The sequence below is a fragment of the Stegastes partitus genome, unplaced genomic scaffold, assembly GCF_000690725.1.
Source record: "Stegastes partitus isolate 25-593 unplaced genomic scaffold, Stegastes_partitus-1.0.2 Scaffold522, whole genome shotgun sequence".
Taxonomy (NCBI): domain Eukaryota; kingdom Metazoa; phylum Chordata; class Actinopteri; family Pomacentridae; genus Stegastes; species Stegastes partitus.
The window spans coordinates 394,992-420,643 of NW_007578253.1; the positions used below are offsets into that span (position 1 = coordinate 394,992).

General features: G+C 40.4%; 2 protein-coding genes across 2 annotated transcripts in view; one reads left to right on the forward strand and one right to left on the reverse strand.

Moving 5' to 3' along the window:
* On the forward strand, positions 1–11,572 carry znf277 (zinc finger protein 277). Its single transcript, XM_008287816.1, has 12 exons — positions 1–50; positions 456–669; positions 804–892; positions 1,166–1,248; positions 1,547–1,638; positions 2,603–2,713; positions 3,755–3,887; positions 5,221–5,288; positions 5,581–5,677; positions 8,306–8,348; positions 8,681–8,855; positions 10,980–11,572. The coding sequence occupies exons 1-12, from the start codon at positions 23–25 to the stop codon at positions 11,161–11,163; spliced, it is 1,317 nt and encodes a 438-aa protein (XP_008286038.1). The 5' UTR covers positions 1–22; the 3' UTR covers positions 11,164–11,572.
* The window catches only part of LOC103361675 (kinesin-like protein KIFC3), a 20,100-nt gene continuing 6,013 nt past the window's right edge, over positions 11,566–25,652 (reverse strand). Inside the window, exons 8-14 of the mRNA XM_008287819.1 lie at positions 24,050–24,707; positions 22,016–22,158; positions 17,990–18,050; positions 16,372–16,580; positions 16,069–16,255; positions 12,925–13,020; positions 11,566–11,735 (exon numbers count right to left, since the gene is read on the reverse strand). Coding sequence (XP_008286041.1) covers positions 11,586–11,735; positions 12,925–13,020; positions 16,069–16,255; positions 16,372–16,580; positions 17,990–18,050; positions 22,016–22,158; positions 24,050–24,707 — 1,504 coding nt within the window. The 3' untranslated portion in view covers positions 11,566–11,585. The remainder of the gene's footprint in view (positions 11,736–12,924; positions 13,021–16,068; positions 16,256–16,371; positions 16,581–17,989; positions 18,051–22,015; positions 22,159–24,049; positions 24,708–25,652) is intronic.

Consider the following 25,652-nt stretch of genomic DNA (forward strand, 5'->3'; position numbering starts at 1 on the left):
TCATTATCACGTGACATCCAACATGGCCGTCAGCGACCGAAGCAGAGATGGTATGTTGACGTTTTAAACGTGTCAGTGGCTGTAATTAAGTTCTGCATTTGGAATGGACATGTTAGCGTTTTGCTAACACACAAAGTTAGCGGGACTGAAAACGCAAAACAAAAAGGCTCAAGTCTTTGCGAAGTAATGAAACTCATACCCAGCTATGCTATCAAGCTAATGTTTGCTACCTGTCTGCCTCCTCCTTGTAGCAGCTTGGTAACTATTTGCTTTAAACCACAGAAGCTTTCAACTCGTGCCACCTGCTTTGTGCTGTTCCTCTACTATCTTAGGGGGAAATAGTGTGCTTATCGCTGAAATGCATTCATGTATGACTTTTAACAGAATTACCTGGTGCACACTGGTTTCAAATAATGTGTATGTGGTAGATAATCTGGAGTTCTCTCCTCTCTTAGGTCAGGACACCATACTGGAGCCACTGTGCTTTCCAGAGCAGACAGTCAACAGCTCCAGCACCCCCAGTCAGCAGTGTCCTCGTAGTGACCTGCTGGTGTGTCTGTTCTGTTCTGAATCCACCCCTTTGCTGCAGAAAGATGTTCTTCTCAAACACCTGCTGATGGAGCACAAGCTGGTCATTGCCGATGTCAAACTCATTGCAGATCTCCCAAAGTATGAACCCTACATTGTGCCTACAGCTCCAACTCACTCATTTTAGCAGACTGTGAAATGTTTGTGAAATGTGAAGGAGGTTGTTGAGAAAAATGTTTTGCTTTTGGTATGTTGCGTTTCCTGTCCTCCATCAGGTACATGTTGTACTGGAAGGGCAGATTCCTGGAGCAACCGGTCACAGATTTCTGCAGCGTGATCAAAACCAACTCCACTGGTCCAGTTGGTGAGTGAAGTTACAGTTGAGTTATTGGGACAAGGATGACACTGTAAAGGTAACCTGACATTTCAGACTGAATGAAATGGAAGTACAACCATTTACAGTGAGTCGAGATGAGTCACTATATATATTGAACTGGGGCAAGTGATGTAAACTGGGTATAAATTACATCTGGACTTTGTCCCTCTTTGAAAGGCTCTCAACAATGTATATATTGTAATGGCAGTGGCATACCGCATATAAAGCTCATGTTCTTATAACAAGTTATTGACCTGACAGAGAAACAAGAGGACTACTTTTTGCTATGTGACGTCCTTCCAGAAGATCGAATCCTCAGAGAGAGACTCCAGCAGAAACGACTGGTGAGGGTTTACACACCAAATTCAACATCACCAAACTCCCCTTCAGACCAACAGATGAGGTTTTCAATTCTGTGACATGGGTTAAGAACTCAAACACAGTTTCTGTGGTTATTGACAGATATCTCTGTACTCTTGAGTTTTTAATTTCTATGATTTATTTTTTTTTATTGACTTCAAACACCTGTTCAGTAGAAGCTAAGCATTTGGACGCTTGTATGTCATACCTACTACCTCATCTACAATATTACAGGGTTTGTACTACTTGTGATGTTTTTCTGACCGTTTTGATCATCTACAGGAAGAAGTGCTGGAGCAGCAACAGAAAGAGAGAGATGACAGCAACTTCCATCGTCTCTGCATGTTCTGCAGTGAAGAGTTCACTGGGAACAGGTAGTGCACATACAGGGTTCCCATGCATTCTGGAAACCAGACTACCAGTCAGTAAACTTTTAAGTCAGATCCAGATTTGACACCTGTAAATTTAAAGGTTTTAGGAGTCATTAGCAGTTGTTGTCACAATGGTTCAAAAGAATCTGCAAAAGTTTCTTTAAAAACACTGCAACAAACAGCACGACTACTTTGAATTTTCTTTCTCTGTATTGCGCATGGTTTTTCAGGTACTTGGTTGGTAGGTTCTGCTTGGATACATTTATACAGTGCCTCCCTGGATTCTCCTCCTCTTCTGTTTTCCAGGCTGACTCGTGGGGTTAAGATCAGGGCTCTGTGTCGGCCTCTCATCTGTTGCAAGACACTTTGCTCTTTTTGTAGCTTGTAAGAGTTCCTTATCACTTTGGCTATGTGTCTGGACTTGCTGTCAAGCAAATGAAATTGGAACCAATCAGATGCCTCCATAATAGCATTTTGAGTCAGAATCAAATAGTTTAAAGTGTCTATAGATTTTGGGCAGTACAGCTAAAGGTGGCTAACACAGAGATGAGCCTGTAAGTCTAGGACTGGGAACCTTGGATGGGATGTGAATTTGATGTATTTCCATCAGTTGGCTTGACTTGAATAAATGAAACAAATGTACTCTAGCAAGAAAGCTATGAAATCTATCACAACTGAACAGCAATAGTAGGGTAGTACTCTGGTTTCAGTTAAATATGGCGAGTGATGGAAATGAGTGTTGTGGCAACGATCATCCTCATACTGTCCTAACCTGACAAACTTGCTTACAAGTTGTAAATAGCCCAAAGGATATCTCTTCTTGCCATTGCTGAAGCCATAACAGAAACATAAAAACATCACTGGCCCTCTGTCTTAAGCCCATGAGTTCTTACTGATTATCTATATAGAATTTTTAAAAATATATTGTTCACTTAATGAAAGAACATTTCCCCATGGTCTTTTTCAGGTCGTCCCTGCTGAACCACATGGCCAGAGAACATTCCTTCAGCATTGGACTGCCAGACAACATTGTCTACTGCAACGAGTTCCTGGACACACTGCAGCGTAAATTGGACAAGTAAGAACTAGCCCAGTGACAACAAGTTTTTGTCTGTGTAATACTCCTTAAAGGAAAATACACATTCAGTTTAGATTATTTCATATTTCAGTTTTAACATTCCTTAATGATTGTTGGAAACTTTATATGTATTATGGATGGAATTATCCACATTTAAAGAGAGCTTCAGGTTATAATTGACACTTTTTTTTTTTTTTTTTGTTACTCTTGGACAAAGTACATAAATATGAAAACAGGTCAAACCACTCAGCACATTAAAATTGGGCCACTAAAATGGATAAAATACACTAAATAATGAAGTAGAAAAGAACAAAATAACTGGAAGCCAAAGTAAAAACAAACAATGACATCAGTGACAGCATTAATCTGCTGATTACTTTTTTCCCACAGGCTAAGCTACATTTGCCTGACTTAAGAATCCACCCATCCATTATCTATACACCGCTTAATCCTCACTAGGGTCGTGGGGGGGCTGGAGCCTATCCCAGCTGACTAAGGGTGAAGGCAGGGGACACCCTGGACAGGTCACCAGTCTATCACAGGGTTGCACAGAGAGACAGACAACCAAGCACGCTCATGTACACCTACGGACAATTTAGAATCACCAATTAACCTCAGCATGTATTTGGACTGTGGGAGGAAGCCGGAGAACCCGGAGAGAACCCACGCTGCACGGGGAGAACATGCAAACTCCACACAGAAAGATCCCAGACTGAGATGCAAAGCAACAGTGCTACCCATCAAACTACTGTGCCACCCTTGACCAAGAGTCCAAAACTCCAATATATTCAGTTTACAGTCATCTATTGCAAAATAAGAGTATCAAATCCTAACAATAGAGAGGATTTGATTATCAAACTAGACTGACTGATTATTTTCATGACAGTTTTCCTATCCACCAGGACGCAAAAGTGTTAACAGTCCTACTATACTGCAAATGCTCACCGAAGTTTGATGAGTTTTGTGTTGGATGTATGTAACTCACTGCATACAGTTTTAATTTGCTTTTTGTGTTAATAGTTCTTTTTTTCCTTTCATCAGTCTGCAGTGTTTGTACTGTGAGAAAACATTTCGAGATAAAACCACGCTAAAGGATCACATGAGGAAAAAAACTCACCGTCGCATCAGCGCCAACAACCGAGAATATGACCGCTTCTATGTCATCAACTATCTGGTATACAGCTCCACTGCACTGTTTTCTGAGTTAACTGCACGTCAGGTTGCGTGTTATTCTTTTGAGTATGAAAACATTCTTCCCCTTTGCAAGCTTTGAAAAGTTTGTATTTTTAAAATAGAAAAGGTCACACAAGTACAGAAGTCTGTGTGTGTCAGTTACAAACGCTCTTTAGTCTCATGCATCATTTACATGGATTATACAGTAAATAATTACAAAAAGAAATTGAAGTGCCGTTTCTAGAGTAAAGACTTCCTTCTTGCAAGGCAGCCTCTTAGTCTAAGGCGATGTAAAACACCCTGTGTTCCAGCAGCTTCTAATTCATTGCAGACCTGCCTTCTGGTGATTCTTGGTTGACTCTTGACCATCCTGACCAGTTGTCTGTAGGCAGCAGGTGACAGTTTGTTTTTTTCAGTGATACAACTGTACCATGCACTTTAGACTTATAAACAGTTGTGTGTCCAGTTGATTTTGGGATCTGTAGTTGCTTTAAAATGGCTACAAGTAACTTTCCTGACTTGTTCAAATCAATGATTTGCTTTTTCGGATCTTTGCTGAGCTCCTCAGACTTTACTACTGTAGTGTTTGGCGCATTAAAGTCTGAAGAGTGTATCAAAGTCAATAGGCTCAAAGAAGTCAGCAGCTGTAGTCCACTGTAACTACTTACAAGAAGGTAAGAGGCCATACCACTAAAAACATTTGATTAACAAAGCTTTCTGCGTCACCAAACCTGATAATTCAAGTTGTATCTATATTTTTGACCTAGCAAAATTTTGTCATATTTCCAGAAGACCTATAATAAATCAATAAAAGAAACAAAATGTGTTTATTGTGAGAAAGACACGCATGTTTCCATCATAATTAAATAGAAACTGTAGGATTTATTGGAAACTCAAGACTGCCATGATTTACATGATCTTTACAAGCGTAGTAAACTTTTGTTCACAATTGTATGTAAAGTAAATAAGTGTGTGACGGAAAACACAGATGCAGGTTAAGGAACTATGATGTACCCTTACTGAAAGGTAGCTGAAATCATTTGATCTGCACAAGTAGGATAACAGCTAATAGTTTGTTTCTTTAACAATTTTATCCGTGAATAAATCAGTTAACTGGTCAGTTGTTTGTTCTGTAAAATGATTTACTGGTCATCTGTTAAAGATATTTTTACAATGGAAAGAAAATATTAATCATTTTCTTGTGACAAATAACAATTAATACGAAAATAGTCAGTTAAAAACATTAATGTCAGTACCTGACTTATTGAGTGAAGTATTAGAGTAGTTTTCACTTCACTGTGCGTGAAATTAAAACGTCTCCTTTCTCCTGTTAGGAACTGGGGAAAAACTGGGAGGAGGTACAGAGTGAAGATGACCGTGAGCTGGTAGATGATGAGAATGAGTAAGTATGCTTAGCAGGAACCATCAGGGTGAGATCACCTTAGTCTGGAGCCAAAACATCCAGGTTTTACTGACTGCTCATGTACATTTGACTGCATCAGTTTCATTTATCTCTCTGAGGAAAATTAGTGTAGAGTTTAAAATGACCAAACTTCTTGTTCTGGACACATCCAGGCTACTTTTAATACTCATACAAAGACCTTACTTTGGCCATATGTGATATGTGGAATGCTTAAATCTGCCTGGTTCCCTTTGACCTCCCAGCTGCCTGACATCTCTTGTGTTGTCTGCAGTGATTGGTCGGACTGGCAGGCTCATCCAGTGTCTGCTGTGTGTCTGTTCTGTGATCACCAGTCAGAGACGATGGACCAGATCTACACCCACATGAAGGTCCAGTTACAAACAGTTGTTATAGAGGAATGTAAATGCAGTTTTTATGCCTGAAGTGATTCCTTTTATGACTGAGTACTGCTGACAAAGATTTAGAGCTATATGGGGAGGTTAGAAGGGCAAACCTTTCTCAAAACTAGCACAGCCCACCACAACACACTTCTCTGCTTCGCACCTGATATATTTACTTTGCCTTCAGAATCAGAATCCTTTGTCATTATACCAAAAAAAAAAAGTACAACGAAATTGGGTGCTGTCCCATTGTCGAGTTCTTTGGGTCATGAACTTCATTGTCTGCCTAAACTCGGCTCGGCATTGACGACCACAGAGGACGCTGGTCAACTTCACTCATTTTCCATCTTTTATTTCATTTTTTCAGAAAGGAATCGGGCTGAGTGGTCAATAGTTGATAACCTTAAAATAAAAAAAACACAAACCCATATTAATTAATTAATTAATCTATCAACAATCATTTAACATCCAACATACCATAACTCAAATTAGCAATTACAATTTTATCCTTTGAATATAGTTGAAACTGTCTCAACCTACCAGTGGCGTCTCTGCGGTCATCAGCACAATGAAGAACAAAAGGAAACACACCTGCCCAGGACCCACTAATGAAGCCTTCTTCTCTTCTTCAGCCCTGAGCTGACACCTACTCACTCAAAAATGGCAGCACTGCCCTCTTGCTGCTAGTAAAAAAAAATTGAACTATAGGTGAAAAATTAAATAAACAAATAAATACATATGCACACAGCATAACCTAATTCATAACTTAACACCCATTCAGTGCAAAGAACAACTATAAATAACAAACAAACTGTGCAAGATAAAAACAATACGTTTGTAGAGCCTAGAGATGTACCAAAAAAAATAAATAAGTGACAATTGGTATAAAACGGATACAAAAATGTGAGTATTTACAATAGAATCGAGGATTCCTTTACAAAGATCATCATGAAAGCAGGAAAATGGCTAGATACACACCAGACATACTGCACAACGCTCATCTCTTCTCTCTGTTTTGAGCCTCCTCATCTCCTCTGTCCTCCACCTTCCTGCCTGTGAACTGGCAATCCAACTTACATGCCACCTTGAAAGAGGTTTCAATTTCTAAAATGCATCTGGAGGTGAGAGGAGGTGGCACAGGTTTATTCTTGATGTATCCTTTGCTTTAGTCTTTTCCACACCCGTGACTTTGTTTGAATAGTACTCTTTTGCATCCCACACCTCTTTTCTACTTCAAAACATCTGTTAAGTTTAACTTTTTATTTATTCTTTTTTTGCATTCATACATTCTTCTTACATTCTGCCACATTGTGAATTATATGTAAATAATATATACTGTGATTTATCTTAAACACTGTTCTGCTAATCTGAATAAGATTATAAAATACAGCAGCAGGATGTAGCAAAAACAATGATGCAGCCGTGCCAGACACCAAATTAATCACAGCAGCATCCGAAGCAACAAAGTCTCATCTGTTACTTCCTGTTGCCTGTTGTCCTCCCTACTAATGTCCCCTCCTCGCCTCCTCTGCTCACATCTCTGGTGAGAGGGATTAAGACATGAGGGGAGGAGTTGAGTAAAGGAATACAAGATGTACAAACTGAAAAATGAGAGGAGGGACTGTTTCTCACAGGAAGACACAGGGACTCATAAATTAACCATCAATACACAGAGAAAGACTGGGGACACACTCAGATTACACAGCACTGCAAAAACACTGCATCATAACAAGCACAAACAGAATGACATGAACCGAATATTTTACCATTTACTAACATATGTTATGTTAGAGATGTTACATCAGTGTGTAGCAAAAACATAGGCCAAAATACAAATACAAAAAAATGAGGTCAGCGCATAAACCAAAGGAAAATGACACAAAAATGTAGTAGTAGAGATAACATGATATAATAATGAAATGGTTTATAAGGTCTGCAGGACATATGCTGATGGTTACATGTCAACATGCCTGTCGTTTAATGTTGTTGTCAAAGTATTTTTGGAAGGAATTCAGTCCTTATCTTTGAAGGTAAATGGAAATATTGCATCAGTCTGTGTTAGGAACTGCTGGTATATAATAAAAATACTTCCATCCATTATCTATACACCACTTAATCCTCACTAGGGTTGTGGGGGGCTGGAGTCTATCCCAGATGACTCAGGGTGAAGGCAGGGGACACCTGGACAGGTCACCAGTCTATCACAGGGCTACACTTGGAGACAGACAACCAAGCACACTCACATTCACACCTAAGGACAATTTAGAATCACCAATTAACCAGACACCAATTAATCTCCACGCAGAAAGATCCCTGGTGTCCTAACTGGGACGCGAACCAGTGTCCTTCTAACTACGAGCCTCTTTGCAACCCATAAAAAAACTTATATAGAATGATAATAAATTGATTTTTTTGTCCATGTATTTCTGTTTTGTTGCTTGTTTAATCATTTTTGGAGGGTAAAAGCCTTTGATTCTGGTGCCACCTTTAGGAGAAACTTAATTTTTTCCCCACCAGTGGTAATAATGTAATGTAAATGTAATAGCAAAGTTGTCGCTCTATTATGGTCTATTGGAACCCTAATTATGATTCTGTTGTTTTGGAAATATTTTGTAGGAGGCCCATCGCTTTGATCTTCATAACCTGAAGACAGAACTCAGTAAGTAAAACCTCATTGGAAACCATTCAAGTACGAAACTGTTTGGTCTTTAAAATGATCATCTTCACCAAGCAGCAAATTACTGAACTAATGTTGACATAAAAGATAAATAAAAGTGACACAGGTAACAACATACAAGTCAAATATTTGGTCTGAAGACAGAAAACTGACAACAGTGGCAGTGATAGAACACTTTTCTCTTCTTTTCCATATATCCAAGGGTTTAGCTACTCCAGCACCAGTACACTTGTCTGGTGAACAAACTGATGGTGCAGTATTCATAATGTCTTATGTGAGTGCAGCCTCATGTCAACATTCTGTTCCTCCCTCAGACCTCAAGTTCTACCAGCAGGTGAAACTGGTGAACTTCATTCGGCGGCAGATCCACCAAAGCCGCTGCTACAGCTGCCAGGAGAACTTCGACTCCAGAGCTGACGTCCTTCATCACATCATGACTGAAGGTCATGTGATGAAACTGCCAGAGATGCCTGTCTGGGACCAGCCTCAGTAAGTCCAACAGACAACTTATTATTGAATTTCAGTTTTTGTGGGACCCAAACAAAACCCCCTTTAAGGGGGAGGAAAAAGAGGGAAAAGATAAAGAGAGAACAATAAGCAGTTCTTTTCCTACAAATCGCCTTTTTATATGCGAGAAATTTATCTTTCGAGGCGAGATTAAATTCTTTGGAATTTGGGGACCACCACTGCCTTTTCAGTCTTCTTGAATTCTGCCTTAAGATGTGCAGCTGTTGACTAAACCATGGAGCCATTTTATTATAATTTATTGCCTTCTTTTTCAGAGGGGCAACAGTGTCAAATGATGTACGCATTAAAGCTGCAGTTCTGTCAATAAGATTATCCACCTGAGTGGGACCAACATTAGAGGTAGCCTTGGCCTATTGAGACCTTGATGTCACAGACATCTGAAGGTGGTCTGTGGTATCAGGGATCAAGACATTAGCAGCATGTCCTTTAAGTCCTGAAACTTGTGAAGTGGGGATCAGGCTTTGTTTGCCCAGTACGTCTATCGCATTGAGATCAACACATTGAACTCTTGGTCAGGCTCCCTAAATCTTTCCTTAGCAATGTGGCAAGAAGCGTCACGCTACTTAAAGAGAGCACTGCTATCAGGGAATATATGTACTATTAAAGCGAGTAATAAGGTTTTCAGCAGTTCTGGTACAGTGGTTCTTTAAACAACACAGGCCAGCTTTCACTCACTATGCATCAGTGAACCTTGGGCGCCCTTGAACCGGTTGGTTGTTTATCAGTTATCTGGACCACTCTTAGTAGCTGCTAACCTCTGCATACTGGGAAGAAACTGCAAAACCTGCCATTTTGGAGAGGTTGTCTACCAACACAGTTTGATCCTTGTCAGAGTCACTCAGATCCTTGATGCTGCTCATTTTTCCTGTTTTCAACATCAACTTAAAAACAGATTGTTTACTTGCTACTTAATAATATATATCCCACCCACTGACAGGTGTGATTGTAACAAGATAATCAGTGCTATTCACTTAACCTGTCGGTGGTTTTAATGTTTTAGCTGATCAGCGTATGTCTAAAATCACACTCAATATCTCAGTCATCATTAAATATATAGACATGATGCACACACATTCAGCATGTGACCTGCACTGCCGGAGATGTATGACCATCATGGGTAAATGTTCAAACATCCAGCTATCATCTATACACCGCTAGCCTGTCCCAGCTGACTCAGAGTGGATGCAGGGGAGAGACAGTAAACCAAATGTTCACACCTACAGACAATTTAGAATCACCAACAAATCTCAGCATGTGTCTGGACTGTGTGAAGGAAGCCAGAGAACCCGGAGAGAACCCACGCTGCACGGGGGAGAACATGCAAACTGCACGCAGAAAGATCCCAGGCGTCTTAACCTGGATGCGAACTGGGAATCTTCTAACTGTGAGGCAACGGTGCTAACCACTGATCCACCTTGCAGCCCATGTCCAAACATCTGCTTAGAAAATAACATGCTTCTTATGACTTTATATTTTATGGCCCTGTAATCATAACACTTGGAAGTTTTACTCAGTATCAAAGTAAGTTATCCATGAGCAAGTTAGTCAGTGGGTAATTCTTTCAATGATTCAAGTTTGGGGCGGCAAGGTGGCGCAGATCTCAAAACAAACACTTTAAATCTAAGAAACACATCATGACACAGGTGTAAAAGGTACAATGAACAGTTTTCAATCTGTGAGCCAAAATTCCTTTGTATTTTCTGTCTGCACAACAATTCTAGCTTCCTAAATACCAAACAAATACATGCTGACAGTGTGCAGCCCAGTTACCAACATAATGGCAACATTTTACTTCCTTTTGCATCCCTCAAAGCATTATGGTAGTTGTAGTTCCAAACTTTTAGATATTATTGCCCCACTACATAGTAGAACACAGGTTAAAAAAAAACAAAAAACTATCAACTGTGACATTACCTTTTTAGAAATACAAAAACTGTAGAACTCTCACGTGCAAACTGATGATACTTCTGGGTTGCTGAGCTTGTTCTGGTGAACTTTGATAACAGCTACATTGACTACTTCAACTATAAATGAATAGAGTAAAATCCAAGCCTAAATAAACCTATAATCTCAATCTCTCCACAGGTATTACTTCCCCACATATGAAAACGACGCTCTCCTGTGCACACTGTCTGACAACGATGAAGATGAAAGTGACGAGACAAATCACAGTGAGGACATCCCGGTCATTGCAGAGGACATCTCCAACCTCAGAGTACTGAAACAGACCAGTGTGCTCAACCAGCTGCTGAAGAACAGTGGACGCTAGGATGATGGACTGATTTTATTATCTTCCTTTCGTCAGACTGAATGTTTACTTGGACACAAGGAGAAAATATTCTTCAGAAGAGAATATAATACTTGACTGTACTCTGTGGACAAGAAAAATTTCACACAGCCATAATACACACTTTTAAAGTCATCAGAAGCCAGATATACGTTTGGCTGCAGTTTAGATACTAAACTTATACATGCAACTTACTTCCATTCAAGCACATAAAAGGAGCTTAAACATCTGTTTTTCTTCAATACTGACTTTATTATTTCAATTAAAACTCATTTACTTTTGTAAATTCTGTAACCAAGTGAAAGAGTTGCAACACTTCAAACCAAAGATAACTGAAAACAGAAAGCATCTTCCAACTATCAAAGTTCAAATAAATGTGTCTGAACCCTGATCGAGCTTCCATTCTACTTGACAGTCTTATTGTTTTTAGCAGGTACGATGTTCTGTGTTGCTTTGCCAAGTGAAACCTGCCGAATGGTGGAACCAAACTGCAGCGTGCTTAGAGTTTCCACCACGTCGTTGATGTCAGGACTCACATTCACAAACACACAACACTGCAGAGAGACAGGAGGACACAACACAGGCATGAACAAAGCGCAGGTGATTACGTTAGCTGCAAAACTAAGTGTTTTATCAAACACTGCACACATGATATTGCATGTGATGAGTATTTATGGAAAAAAATATAAGATACAGATTTAGTCACCCGAAGGTGAGAGTAGATTCATTCAATCAGATGTGCATTCATATGTTCAAACTAAACATTACAGAACTTTTATTCATCAAAACTGGTAGTATTTAAAATGTGGACACTGTAACTTTAAAAACAAATGCAACATGTTCAACAACATGTTTACAATATACTGTACAGACTAAATACCTACTGAGGTATCTCAAATATATCTCACAGAAGAGAAGGAGTATAGTAGGGAGGAAAGAGATGTAATGTTAATTTAATTTTAAATTAAATAAAAATGTAAACTGTTACAGTAATTTCTGCTAATTTAAAAGGAGCTGTATAGCTGACACATTTTAACTTAATTACAGTATACAACAGAAGTGGGTATGCTCCTGTTAATTAATTCATTTATCACTCTGAGTAATTGCATTACTTCTCAGTTGAATGGTAGGGTGTTTACTTTTATGTAAAGTAGAAACCAATAGTTCAGATTTACTATATTTAAAAATACAGAGCCAATCTTCGACATGGAGATTAACAAATTTCTGCAAAGATGCTCTGCATTTCTTTGCAGAATATTTTTTTTGAGCTGCTCATGTTGGAGGGGATTGTGTTACTCTACCTTTGCTCTTTTGGATTTAAATCAGGTGACATACTTCATTAGGTCACAGTTTTTCCTTTTGTTCTTCCTAAGAAACTCTTGTGTGATTTTGGCAGTGTGGTGGTTGTGGTTCAGAGGGTTAAAGATTCAATCAGTGCAACATAAATGTAGTAAGTCTCCACTATTCGCCTTGTTAAATGTGCCAAACTGTGAAGTAGCATACCACGAGTAAAAGTTGTACATGCCACCTGTAATCCTTCTTAATCTAACCCATTTACACATTTCCTTCAGATAAAAAACACACTGGAAATCCCAAACCTCAAGCAAGGTGCACTTTTATTGCTTCTGAACTGGATTTCTCTATTTTCCATGAGGAAGAAAATACTTCTTCTTTCAAAAGTAACACAGTCTCACTTAAGAAAGTTTGTCTGTGGCAAAACTAAATGAGCAAATGTCAGTTCACCTTGGCATCTCCGCTGAGGCAGGGCTGCAGGAGGTGGGTGAGTTTGGAGTTCCTGAATGGGATGTGGAGGGCATTACATTTCAGAGCTCCGAACACCTGAAGGAGAAACAACAGTAACCTTTGACCTCATGGAACACCCATTTATTACAGCAGAAAATCTTCACAAATCCTTGTGCTTCCCTTCTATGATGTTTTGATCCACATCCTGTGATGAATGGTGAAACATTTACATGCAGTCACTTTATTGTATTGTCCCCCAAAAATGCTTGAAAACTGCAAATAAAAACAAAAAGTGGATCTTGTTCTGTCTGAAGAACTGTAATTTTGTTTTTTGTTTTTTGTTTTTTAACACACTAAAAAATGGACCACAGAGTAGCGTCTTGAAAATAAGGTAATTTTAAGAATCTAAAAAAAACTAGAAAAGCACTCGGAGAGCACAGACCTCCGCCAAGCAGCTCATTTCCACCATATTGTGATTTCCACCTGTTGCATCATGGCTGAAATAACTTTCCACAACATCTCAAAGTTGGGTTGATTTTTTACTTAAGCTTCGTGCTCATCTAACAAGCACCTGAGCTACAGCTCATTCTGTGGTGCTCTCTCTTTAACACTGGCATTCAGTAGGTAACATAAAGGCGAGTTCGCCGTCTACTGGGTAAACCGTATAATACTTCTATAATAGAGCAATAGTGCATTCAACATGCACATTCTCTTGTTGCTTGGAATAAGCATTCAAATAATATTTATAAAGAATAATACCATTAAATCTCAGTAGCTATACCACACCACCCAATGTTAAAGTCCTGCATTCATTTTACCTACAGTATTAGATTCATAGATAGTCAAAAACATACCTTTAGCATTTGAATTAACATTGATATCATTGATAACAAGCTGACGAAGTGATGAACAGTCATTCTGTGCTGTCAAATATTTTGTACACTTACGCTATTTCTGCAATTACTGGCTTTTAAGCTGTTAGCTAACGCTATGCTAGGTTGGCATAACAACAGCGATGTTATTGCCAACATAAACAGACAGGGAGTAACTTAAGCTAGGTTAGCGCGACTGTGACACTTAACAGCATTTACTGTTTTATGAGAAAATAACCAGACAGTAAGCCAGAACATCACCAAAATTTCATCATCTGTTCATTGTGCCATGATCAACGTTTCCTGAAAATTTCCTGAAAATCTGTTGATATCTTTTCGAGTTATGTTGCTAACAAACAAACAAACAGATAAACGGCGGCTAAAACAACTTGCTTGGCAGAGGTAAAAAAAAAAAGTAAAACTTAGTCTTCTAAACAATTGTAGAGGCTGATGCTGGGAAAGATATCCCTGTTATTGAGCAACTCTTGATGGGTGAAGAACAGCATCATCTCCAACCTCGTCTTATAGCAACTCATTCAGTGTTCCTAAATGATCTCCTTCCATCCCTCCATCCCCCTTGGTTTAAAAATCCTACCACAATCTTTTTGCGCTTTTGATTTCCCAAACTTCAACTGGTTAAACCTTTGATGAATAAATGGTGAATGAGGATGTCTACACTATGATAAGAAGAGAAAAGATGATGTGTGATGCATTTATTTCGCATTGTTCCATGTATCCTTCTTATGCAACTAAAATGCAGTAGGCCTCCTGCAAGAACATTAAAGTTGATCAAGTAATAAAAAGCTAGTTTACTAGTTACAGACTTAACAATTGAGTGAATTCATTGCTATCTCAACCATATCACCGAGGATAAAGTACTGCCCAATTTCACACAGTATGTGAGCTGTCCCACCAGGGAGGAGAGGACCCTGGACTTGGTATATGCTGCCTATAGCTCCTCTCCCTTCCCCCCTGCATTGTAGGCCGGATCACAGCTTTCACTGTGAGAGTCACTGTCACACCTCCTCCCCCAGTTTCCACCCCCACCTGTACAGTAAACATCAGAGCTGACTCTTAGGTTTTTAAAGTGAAACATCTGCAGTAAAGTGTTGTGTAAAATTTACTGAACTGAGTTGTCATACTTGACAAATACGAGATGGTGACGTTAAAAGAAACCTGCATTTTACATGAGTCCAAAACAGTACAGTGTCGTTAAAGCTGATGAGAATTTTAGAATTTTTTTTCAATAGAGTGATGGAGATAGACAACTGATTGTCACCATGTCACCTCAAAGTTCTCCTGAATTGTTTTCATGTTGAAGTTTCTTGAAGAAGTAGTGGTGGAGAGTAAGGTGGCTCAGAGTTATAAGATGGCCTCAAACTACCTTAGAAATTGGAGGAAGATTAATTCTATTTTTAATACACTAGCTCAGACTGACAGTGAAGAAGACGTTTTCAGATGATATGAACATTGATAAAGAAATCGATGCAGTGAATGATGGCAGAGAGCAAGAGGCATACAGTCTAAGTCAGGGGTGGGCAATCCTGGTCCTCGAGGGCCACAATCCTGCATGTTTTAGATGTGTACCTCTTCCATCACACTTGATTCAAATGATCAGCTCATCATCAAGCTCTGCAGAAGCCTGATAACGATCCTGATCCACCACCAGCCTTGAAGGAAGAAGGAGGACTGTAAAGAAGAGGACTTATGAGGATTTTACTTGTGGTAAGTGCACAAATTGATTAATTTAACAATTTAAGGAAATATTGTTTTAATTGCAAAAAGTAGGCTAATTTGTGTAACAAATTCCAGGTGATTCTTTATCAGGATGTGGCCATGGCCATACACAACCCCGTAAGCAGTAGTTGCTTTCTGTGCATGCATACGCAGAAAGACAAATAAGAAAAGAAAAATGAAATATCTGTAAAAACACAAAACAGATACATCGATTTCTGGATTTGTTTCTTGTTTTTTGTTTACCAGATCACCTATTTGAAGAAATCAGCAAAGTTCTAATGCTGTTTTTTTTAGATTGCACTAAATAACTCAGTGAATGGCTTATACACAGACTTGAAGAGCAGCAAACCCTGAGCAGAGAGGTTGAATGTTTAGCATTTTGCTTGATACTGGAGACTATGCAACAAATGGACCAACATTTTGAGCACTCTTCTGATTTTGTCCATGTGGAGAAACGATGCAGCTTAGTTACTTGAGTCAAACTGGCAGAAAACCTGCCAAGTGAAATCAGACATTTACTGTCTACAGACATTACCTGGCCCAGTGCTGTCAGCGATTTATTTATGGCCGCTGCCTCCACCAGCCTCTGACCTTCAGCTTCTGTCTTGGAGATCCGCTCAGATCCAGCGAGGTCACACAATGTCAATGTACCGCGAGACGTCAGTCCAGACACCTCGTCTGAGCCCTCCACCTCCAGGGCCACCACCAGGTGAGAGCGAGAGCTGGGAAACAGAATAAGTAGAGTAACAGCAAACACACAATGATCAACAAGAAATCATTCATTTTAGATAGATTAGAATATTCAAAACATGTTTATCAGAAGTGGATCTGGAAAAACCTCTGTATATTCATTTTGGTGGAGGCGATCTTTCTGTTCTTTTCCCCCATCTCCATGACATTGAGAATGTCAGCCTCAGTCTGGACTTGGACCTGAGTTAGTCCTGGTACAGACACTGATTTCCCCTGGACTCTGATATCCAGCGAAGCACTTGGACTTTTGGCCAACAGGTCATTTAAAGTGTCGTTATAAATCTCCAGCATGGAAATCTGAAAATGAGTACATTTTAAAATAAATGATTTAGTTGTGGTTATGTTCAGTCCACAGAAATTAATCATGTTTGTTCTACTCCAGGTTGCAAATTAAGACACATAAAAAGCTGCTCAGAGCAAATAGTTCAGCTGTGAAACTGCCAGATTTGTTAGGCAGCATTTCATTCATATTTTTGACAGGGGAGAACAAAATGCTTGTCATAAAAAGCAAGCCAGTCAAACCTAAACTACAGTATTGTTGTATACTGTAGTTTAGGTTTGTACACTGACATATCAAATGACTCTACACTGTATCACATTACAGTGATCAGCTATGTTAAACAGAAGGGTATTGGCTCTTATATAAAATAAAAACAAAAAGTTTTAATTCACTATAATACAAATATGGGCCCTGCAGTAGGGACCCATTGCAACCAAAGTCATTAGAACTTACATTACTGCGATTTAAATATTTTAGTTTTTCCATACTTTATTTGTCCACCTTTATTTTTGATGACAGACTTCATCTTGATTAGCATCTTTCCACCTTAGTGCTCTACTGTCAGGACCATGTGATTACTGTGGTACTCCTGACCAGGTTCATACCAAACATGCTGAACTTCATCTAAGTCAAACAAATGTATCTTGGTCTCATCAGACCAAACAATGTACTGCAAATATTCTTCAGGCTTCTTTTTATGTTCTTTAGAAAGATGTAATCTTGCGTTTTGGGTATTTCTTTGAATGCCATCGGGGTTAGGGCTATAATCCAAAACTGAGAATGTTCTGCTGTTTACAGATCATTTGAAAATCATTTTTCATTCAACTAGGCTGATTGGAAACACAGGTGTGCTCAATTTGGTCTCACTGGTTTTTTTTTAACTTGTGTGTCAGTAATTACAGGTCTATTCACTTTTGTTGATTAAGTTTCTGTTTGGGACCTTTTCAATATAGTTTTCCTAAAGTATAGGTTTCTAATTGTTCATAAGAAGAAATATGTTACTTCAAACTAGTGTAGTTAATGAGAGATGATGCCATTTAGGATAAAGTGACATTTAAGTAATAATGGAGTCCCTGCTGTACTCACTTTTGTTGTATACTGTGTGATGAAGCCTTTTTTTTGCTTTTCAGTTCTCTGTCAGTGTTGTAGGATAGTCGTGGCTTTTTTGTTTGCAAAAACTCTCACAGTTTTGTCAAATTTAAAGTAGTATTTTTAATTTTAGCACCAAAAGTAAGAAACATTTGTTTTAAAAAAAACAATCTGTTGCCTGTGGTTTGGCTTCTTTGACCTGCCTGAGAGTAAAGTTCAGATTTGGGTGAGCTATATAATATGAGTTGGTCAAATTTTACTACAATTGATTTGGATTTCATGGTTTGTACAGTCAGCTGTAATAAAAAATCAACTGTGACTAAATCCACAGTCATACCTTCAGAGTGTAGGACACCTTCTCTTTTTCTGCACAAATGCGTAGCAGCTCCCGTATCGACCTGATAAAAACAAACATGTTAAAGCCAACCTGTAGCACCTCTAACTGTAAGCAGACTGGAGGTAATACAAGACCATAATGACTCAGGTTTTGTGTTACTGTTGTTCATCTCGTCTCTAACAGGAAATTCGACCTATCTGTAAACGGACCCTCTTCTGTCAGTGCTGAACTGTTGCTTCTCTTGATCACGTATTGATGATGAATAGTTGTCAAGTGACATAATGAGACATAGTAAGTCTCAGTTTGCTCGTGACAGCAATTCATGTCCCAGGCAGGCACGTAAGCAACTTCAGAGGGGTGTTAGCCAAGAGAGACTTCAGGATTGACTCCTCTGTAGAACACTTAAATACTCCTGTAATAACGCTAAATCTACACTGAGTTTGAAACTCGAACACTTATTAGCATATACAGTCACTTCCAGAAGTATCTTTGCAAACTTGTGCTGTAAATGTAATTATAAATTGATGTAAGTAGCTATTGTCCCACTCATCAACACTTTATAACCCACACTAAGTGAAGGCAGATCTTTAGAAATTTAGAGAAAATCAAAAAAGGAAATCTTATTTATAGAACAAATATGGGTATTCTCAGCCTTATTTGTGTACTTTGTAGAAACTCTTTTGGCTTCTTCTGTAAGTCTCTACAGCCCTCTCACACCTGGACTTGAGCAGTTTATCCTGTTCTTCCTGGCAGGTCTTCTCAGGCTCCGTCAGAATCAACTGCTATCCGCAGGACTTTCCACAGATACTCTGCGGGTTTAAGTCTGGGCTTTGGTTGGGTCTTTCAATCGTTGACCCATTCTCAGATCGGCAGTGGGAAAGGAAGCAGAAGCAAGGTTGCTGGTCAGGCATACAAGCTGGGCTAAGGAAGCTACCACATCAACCTCCTCTTCCTAGCATCTTCCACACCAACGCCGGATCAATCTTGCATGAAGTGGATGAGCTGGAACCCAACATCACAACAGACAGCTACTTCCAGAACTGCTGCATGGTGACTATCACTGAAACCTGGCTACACCCGCCCATCCCGGACACCATGGTTCAGCTAGTAGGCTGCACTAGCTACCGGCAGGACAGAACCAAAAACTTGGGTAAGAGCAGAGGAGGGGGGCTGTGTATCTACCTGCACTACAGCTGGTACACCGACAGCAGGATTTTGCACAACACTGTTTCCCTGACCTAGAAGCCCTGTCGGTTCTCTGTAGACCCTCCTACTTACCACAAGGGCCAACTGTAGTGACTGCTACTTCTGTTTACATCCGTCCTGATGCTAATGTTAGCATTGCTCTTACCCCTCTGCGGGCTACTGTGAGTGAACAGCAGAGCAAACATCCTAATAAAGTGCACGTCATAGCATTGGACTTTAATCAAGCCTGCTTAAGGACAGCACTTCCCAGTTTCTTCCAACACGTGACCTGTGCAACCAGTGGGAAAACCACTCAGACTCACATGCTTAATAAAAAAACCCTCTTCCTCATCTCGATCAGTCAGATCATCTGCTACTCCTCTTGATCACAGCATACCTGGATGACTACTGAGGTAAAGAAGACTTTTAAAACACTGCAACTCTGCCTTCCGGTCAGGGGACAAGGAACAGTACAGCTCTGCTAGAACTGACCTGAAGACAGGCATCAGGGAGGCAAAGGAGGCCTACAAAAGGAGGGTGGAAGACCATCTCACTGACAACAACCCATGTGGGATGTGGTAGGGGATCCAGCAGTTAGCCAACTACAAAGGCAGCAACAACAACACTGTCAACGGGGACATCTTGCTGGCAGAAGAGCTGAATAACTGCACGGTCTGAGGTTAAAAGAACTGCGACAGCCCTGTTGCCTCTGCCAGCATCTAACAACCACACCCCCACTCTGCAGGAACATGAAGTGAGGCGGGTGCTGAACTCAGTCAACCCAAGAAAGGCTGCTGGACCCGATGGGGTACCAGGCAAGCTACTTCAAGTCTGTGCTAATCAGTTGGCAGGGGTCAATCCCAGACCAATATTTGCTGTTTGACTCCCACCACCCACTGGAACACAAGCTGAGAGTAATAAGAACCCTACAACACCAGACCCAGAACGTGCCTACCAGGGCAGCAGGAAAGGAGGAGGAACAGAAGCACATAAAAACTGCACTTAAAACCTGTGGCTATCCAAGCTGGTCTTCCATCAAATCCTCTACAAAACCCAGAGGAGATAGAGAAGAAAAGACCAAAAAACGAAACAACATAGTCATAGTCATACAGCAAAGTAGCAGTACCTCTCACCAAACTCCACCAAGTCGACGTACCATTGGACTCCCAAAGCCAAATCTGCTTTTTCCCAGCTGAAGGATCTGTTTACAAAGGCACCAGTTCTGAAGCACCCTGATCCTTCCCTTCAGTTTGTGGTGGAGGTAGATGCCTCAGACTCCGGTGTGGGAGCGGTGCTCTCCCAGCGAGATCCCTCCACCCAAAAGCTGCACCCATGTGCTTTCTTCTCCCAACGTCTCACCCTAGCAGAGAGGAATGATGACGTGGGGGAACCGAGAACTGTTGGCCATCCTAGCGCTCCAAGAGTGGAGGAATTGGCTGGAGGGGACTGAACAGCCCTTCCTTATTTGGCTCAGCCCATCGGTTAAACCGAAGACCAGGTCGGTAGTCTCTGTTCCCTTTAGCCGCTTTCATTACACCCTGTCTTACCGACCTGGATCCTGGAACATAAAACTGGATGCCTCATCTCGTATGTCCTCATCCCCCTCAGCCAGTCTCCATCAGACCCCTGCACACTCCCCTCTACTCTACCATCACCAGTGTCTAGACCCTGAGGGGGTCCTGCCCTCATCTCCTACCTCCATCTAGGACCCTGGTCCATGATGTCATTTCTCACCAGAGCCTCACCGCCAACACACTTGCTATAGCATTTTCAAATAATGCAATAAACATTTGTTCTCTGTTGCACATAATCTTTCCTTAATGAACTTCAGCTCTTGCTTATTGTGGGGTCTCTCTGTCTTTAGTAAAGCTAATGATGACATGATTATATACAATGGGTTTTGATGTATTTGGCTGAAAATGAGCACAGAAGGCTACTTTGTACCTCGGCATTAATCCTGTTGCTTCTGTCAGCAGTGAAATCATCAATTAATGCCAAGGTGGCAGTTTCACTGGCAGCCATACATGTCCAAGCCAAAACAAAAGCACCAAAATGTTTGGCAGAACAGGTGGAGTTTTGGATCTGAACCAGAGGTTGATTTTTGATTCCTCAACCCATAGATGCTTGTCCTAGTGTCCAGTGTTTGCATCGTGTGGTAAATCCTCTGAGGCTCTTCTCATGAAGTTCTCTATTGATTGTTGACAGGAAAACATGTTGCATTGTATGTTGGACTCGTTCTTCACTTGCTGTGCCATCATAAAGATCTTTTTCATAGCATGTAAATGATTTTCTGCTCATCCACTAGAACTCCTTGGTCTATTAGCTCCTGTTGCCATTGTTTAGTTTTTCTGTGCTCAAGTTAGAACTAACACATAACACCTGATTTTGGCAAATTGACGTGTATTTTGCTTTTCATTTGTCCCATTATTATCTTCCTTACTTCCATTTCACCTATTTACTCCTCATGTTGACAGGTAACTCCACCTCATTATAAACTCTCATCTATCAGCTCTGAGTCATGGCTCTGAGCTCTGGAGCATAAATGTCAAAATAACACACAGCTGCCAAAAAACATTTAGTAACAAAGTGTCCACCTACTTTTGAGCCAGAAAAATCTGTTAAAAACTCGTCTCGATATTGATGTCAACCTTCACAAATTAAAGCTGAGGCATGGTGTTTTAACATGGTCTCTTCTAACTGATTTTATTTGAATGTGCCGAAGCAAAATAAAATGTGCAACTGTTCAAATACTAAAAGTCTGTAAAAGCATTTTGAAAAACCCTACATATAATTATTTTACTGCAAAGCATCCCTGTACATTTTTAAAAACGCAAAACTGACCTGATGTTAACTCCAGGGTTTTCCTTGCTGCCCATCATGGTGTATGTCTTGCCTGAGCCGGTTTGTCCATAGGCCAGGATACAGACATTATATCCATCCACACAGGACGTTATCACTGGTAGAGTCCCAGTAAACACATCCTCCTGCAGAGAGGGCAAAGAAAAAGGAAAGAAGTCAAAATGATTTATAAAAAGCTGACACACAATGAGAAGAAGAGGACACATATACAGACAGGTGACAAAATGAAGAAACAATCTTAATAAATGAGCGGAGAAACACAACAAAAGTAGATTCTTCCACTCAGATGCACTGCATGGTATAGTAAAGCTAGCAACATCCAAGTATGCTCTGTGACATGTAGATAAATAAATAAATGCTGAGCAGGCACAGTTGATTCTAATTATGCATCAAGATGGTAACAGGAAAAGTGACTTTAAAAGAGAGTTCATTAGTGGGGAATTAATGGGAGGAGCTTCAGTCACACAGTTTACATGTTAAAGTTCAGCGGTGCAGAAACTAAGGGCTGTAAATTACATAGTTGTGGAGTAAAGTGCTATGGTTCTGTTAATCATCCTTTACCATAGTCCTCCCACAGTCCACAAACACGTTGAGGTTAATTGGTGATTCGAAATTGTCCGTAGGTGTGAATGTGAGTGTGCTTGGTTGTCTGTCTCTAAGTGTAGCCCTGTGATAGACTGGTGACCTGTCCAGTGTGTCCCCTGCCTTCGCTCTGAGTCAGCTGGGATAGACTCCAGCCCCTCGCAACCCTCGTGAGGATTAGGCAGTGTATAGATAATGGATGGATGTAAGCTTTCTGGTAATTAACTCAGACACCTTAATACAACCTAACAAAGTCAAATACCCCTGTGTCCAGTGTTTGTGCCAAGCTAAACAACACCTCTAAACAATCTCTAAAATCCAGAATGTCCAAAACCCCTCACAGTCATTGCATAGCAGTAAATGCAAAGTGTTTCGTTGTTATAAAATAAACAAAACTAATTTCTCCCCACACATAAACCAAACTTATCTCTCTGAGGTTCTCTCTGTTTAAGAACAGCCTCAGAGAAATGAGTTTGGTTTACGTGTGAGGAGAAATTAGTTTTGCTAGCAAAGAAATACAGGAAGGGAGGAAGCCGGAGAACCCGGCGAGAACCATGCTCCCCAGGGAGAACATGCACACTAAACGCAGAAAGAGCCAAGGCATCCTAACCGGGAAGCGAACCAGGGATCTTCTAGCTGCGAGGCAACAGTGCTCACCCCAGAGCCACAGTGCAGCCCCAGGATAGTGTTATAGTGCCACATAACTCGGCAGAGGATCACCAATATTATTTTATTTCATCCTGAGGAAAAAGAAATCAAATTGTTGAGAGTTTTTACCTAAAACTACCAATGTCAACCTCATGTCAAAGAAAAGCTCCTCCATGATTCATCACCAAAGGCAAAAGGACTCAGCATGAGGAGAATGACATATTTCAGCTGAAAGTTTGAAATAAGGTTCTCATTTTCTTTAAACATTTCTTATTTTTATATGTCATACAGGATTTTGCTTGATTACGTGTTGTTGAATAATTTAATAAACAGTGTATATATAATTGTAGACCTCATCTTTTTGGGAAGTTTGGCAGGAAACCTCTCATTTTCACATGGTATTGCTTAAAAACCAAAATATTTCACATTTCTCAAACCTAACATATTTGATGTCTTTGCTCTACAACCTCTGGCATATAAACAGAGGCGTTTAAAAAAAGTTAGACTGCACAACATGAGTTTGTGTGTTCAGAAGAATTGAAGCAATCAAAGTGAGCCATAATGGGCGCCCTGGCAGCTCAACTGGATAAGATGGTGACCCACAAACAAAGGGCTATCGTCCCTGACGCAGTGGTCGTGGGATCGATTCCTGACCACAGCCATTAGCTGCAGGTCTTTCCCCATTCTTCTCCCCCTTTTCCTGTCTCTCTCCAGTGCTCTGATAAATAAAAGCAAACGGCAAAAAGAAAATTAAAATAAATAAATTTTTAAAAAGTGAGCCATTACCTGTGTACTGCTAGGGGGGTAGACTTTGTCAAACTGGAACTTCTTTCTGTTTCCCTTCTGGATGACCACCACCTCCTGGTCATTGGTTTTCTCCAGACAGCTGTTGGCCAAGCTCTTCCTGCAGCGGCAGAACACTCGTATGTTTCCCTGCAGCTCCAATACCTTGTTGTATAGGCTCTTCCTCTCCACCGCTTCCTTCCTGTAAAGGGATCGTAGCTCCTCCACCTCCTTTGTTGCTTCCTGCTCTACTTGGGCCAATTTCCCAATTGTGTCCTTAAACTGCTCCAGCTGATTCTTCACGTCAGCCAGAGCTTGGTGAACAGTTGATCGAAGCTGCTTGTTTGAGATGTTGAGTTCGCGAGTCAGCCGGCTCACCTGGCGGAGTTGACTGGGGTCCACCGCAGGCTTTGTGATGGTTTTGGCCGGTGGGACAGCTGGAGCTCGGCGGTTCAGGAGGGATCGAATTTTCTCTCGTGCCTCCTGCTGATCAGCTTCGAGCTCAGCCAGCTTCTGGTTTAAGTGCTGGACAATGTCAGTCAGGTAGCGGACCTCCCTGGCCAGGTAACTGTTCCTCTGGAACAGATTGTCCACCTCCTTCTCTTTGGTCTGGAGCTTGTGCCTCAGCTCTTCGATGACCCGATCCCTTTCCAGGAGGGCTCTGTTGGGATAAAACAAAATGTATGGTGATCAATTAAATAAAGCCATTCTGGCTTTAAGATCATGCTGCTTTCACACATACAGCGCATGATGGGTGATAAGTGTTGCAATGCAACATAAAGAATAAGTACAAATGAATAATACCAAACACCTAACAAAGAGTTAAAGGCAAATTTGTTATTCTAGACCCCTCAATCATTGCCTTGAGGGACTTTTTCATTGATACTACGGTTCAGGAGTTGAGATTATTGACTGGTTGTTTCCACAGCTAGAAAAACATTGGGCTTTGTAAGTGGGAGCAGGAATCAACTTTGTGTAACAGAGAAAGAAAACTAGCTTCAAAATTAGCACCAATTGTGGATGAAAATGATTTAGCTGTACATGTTATTGCATGTCAACTCATAGAAATAACAAATACTAAATTTACATTTACATAACTGCCTCCACCATATACTACCATGGATTCCATGTTGAATGAAAATTATGTAGACTGGCTGGATATAGCATTCATAATTAACCAGTTAGGGTGAAATGAACAGTACACTAAGTCAGCTCCCGATACCAGTTTTCACAGAATGTGTTTGCAAGTTTGGCTCTCATAAATACACTGGGTTTACCACATAGGATAGAGCCAGAAAAATGTGTGTGAATAAGGTCATGCAAACTTTAGCTGGATTCTGTCATGGTGACAGCATGAGGAATGAAACAGTAGCAACAGTAACCTACAACTGCAAATATAGACATTTGTATATAAATACAGTTCTATACATATAATAAAATATACACATGTATATCTGCTCATAAGGAATCCAAAGGCAACTTTGGGTTCTCTGTTCTTATTTTAAAATTTGTAAAGTCTTCACCTTGACACGTATATCCTTAAGGATAGTACAAGTATCTGGAACTCCCAACTAGTCAGTCAGAACTGATGAAGCCTCTTGGATGA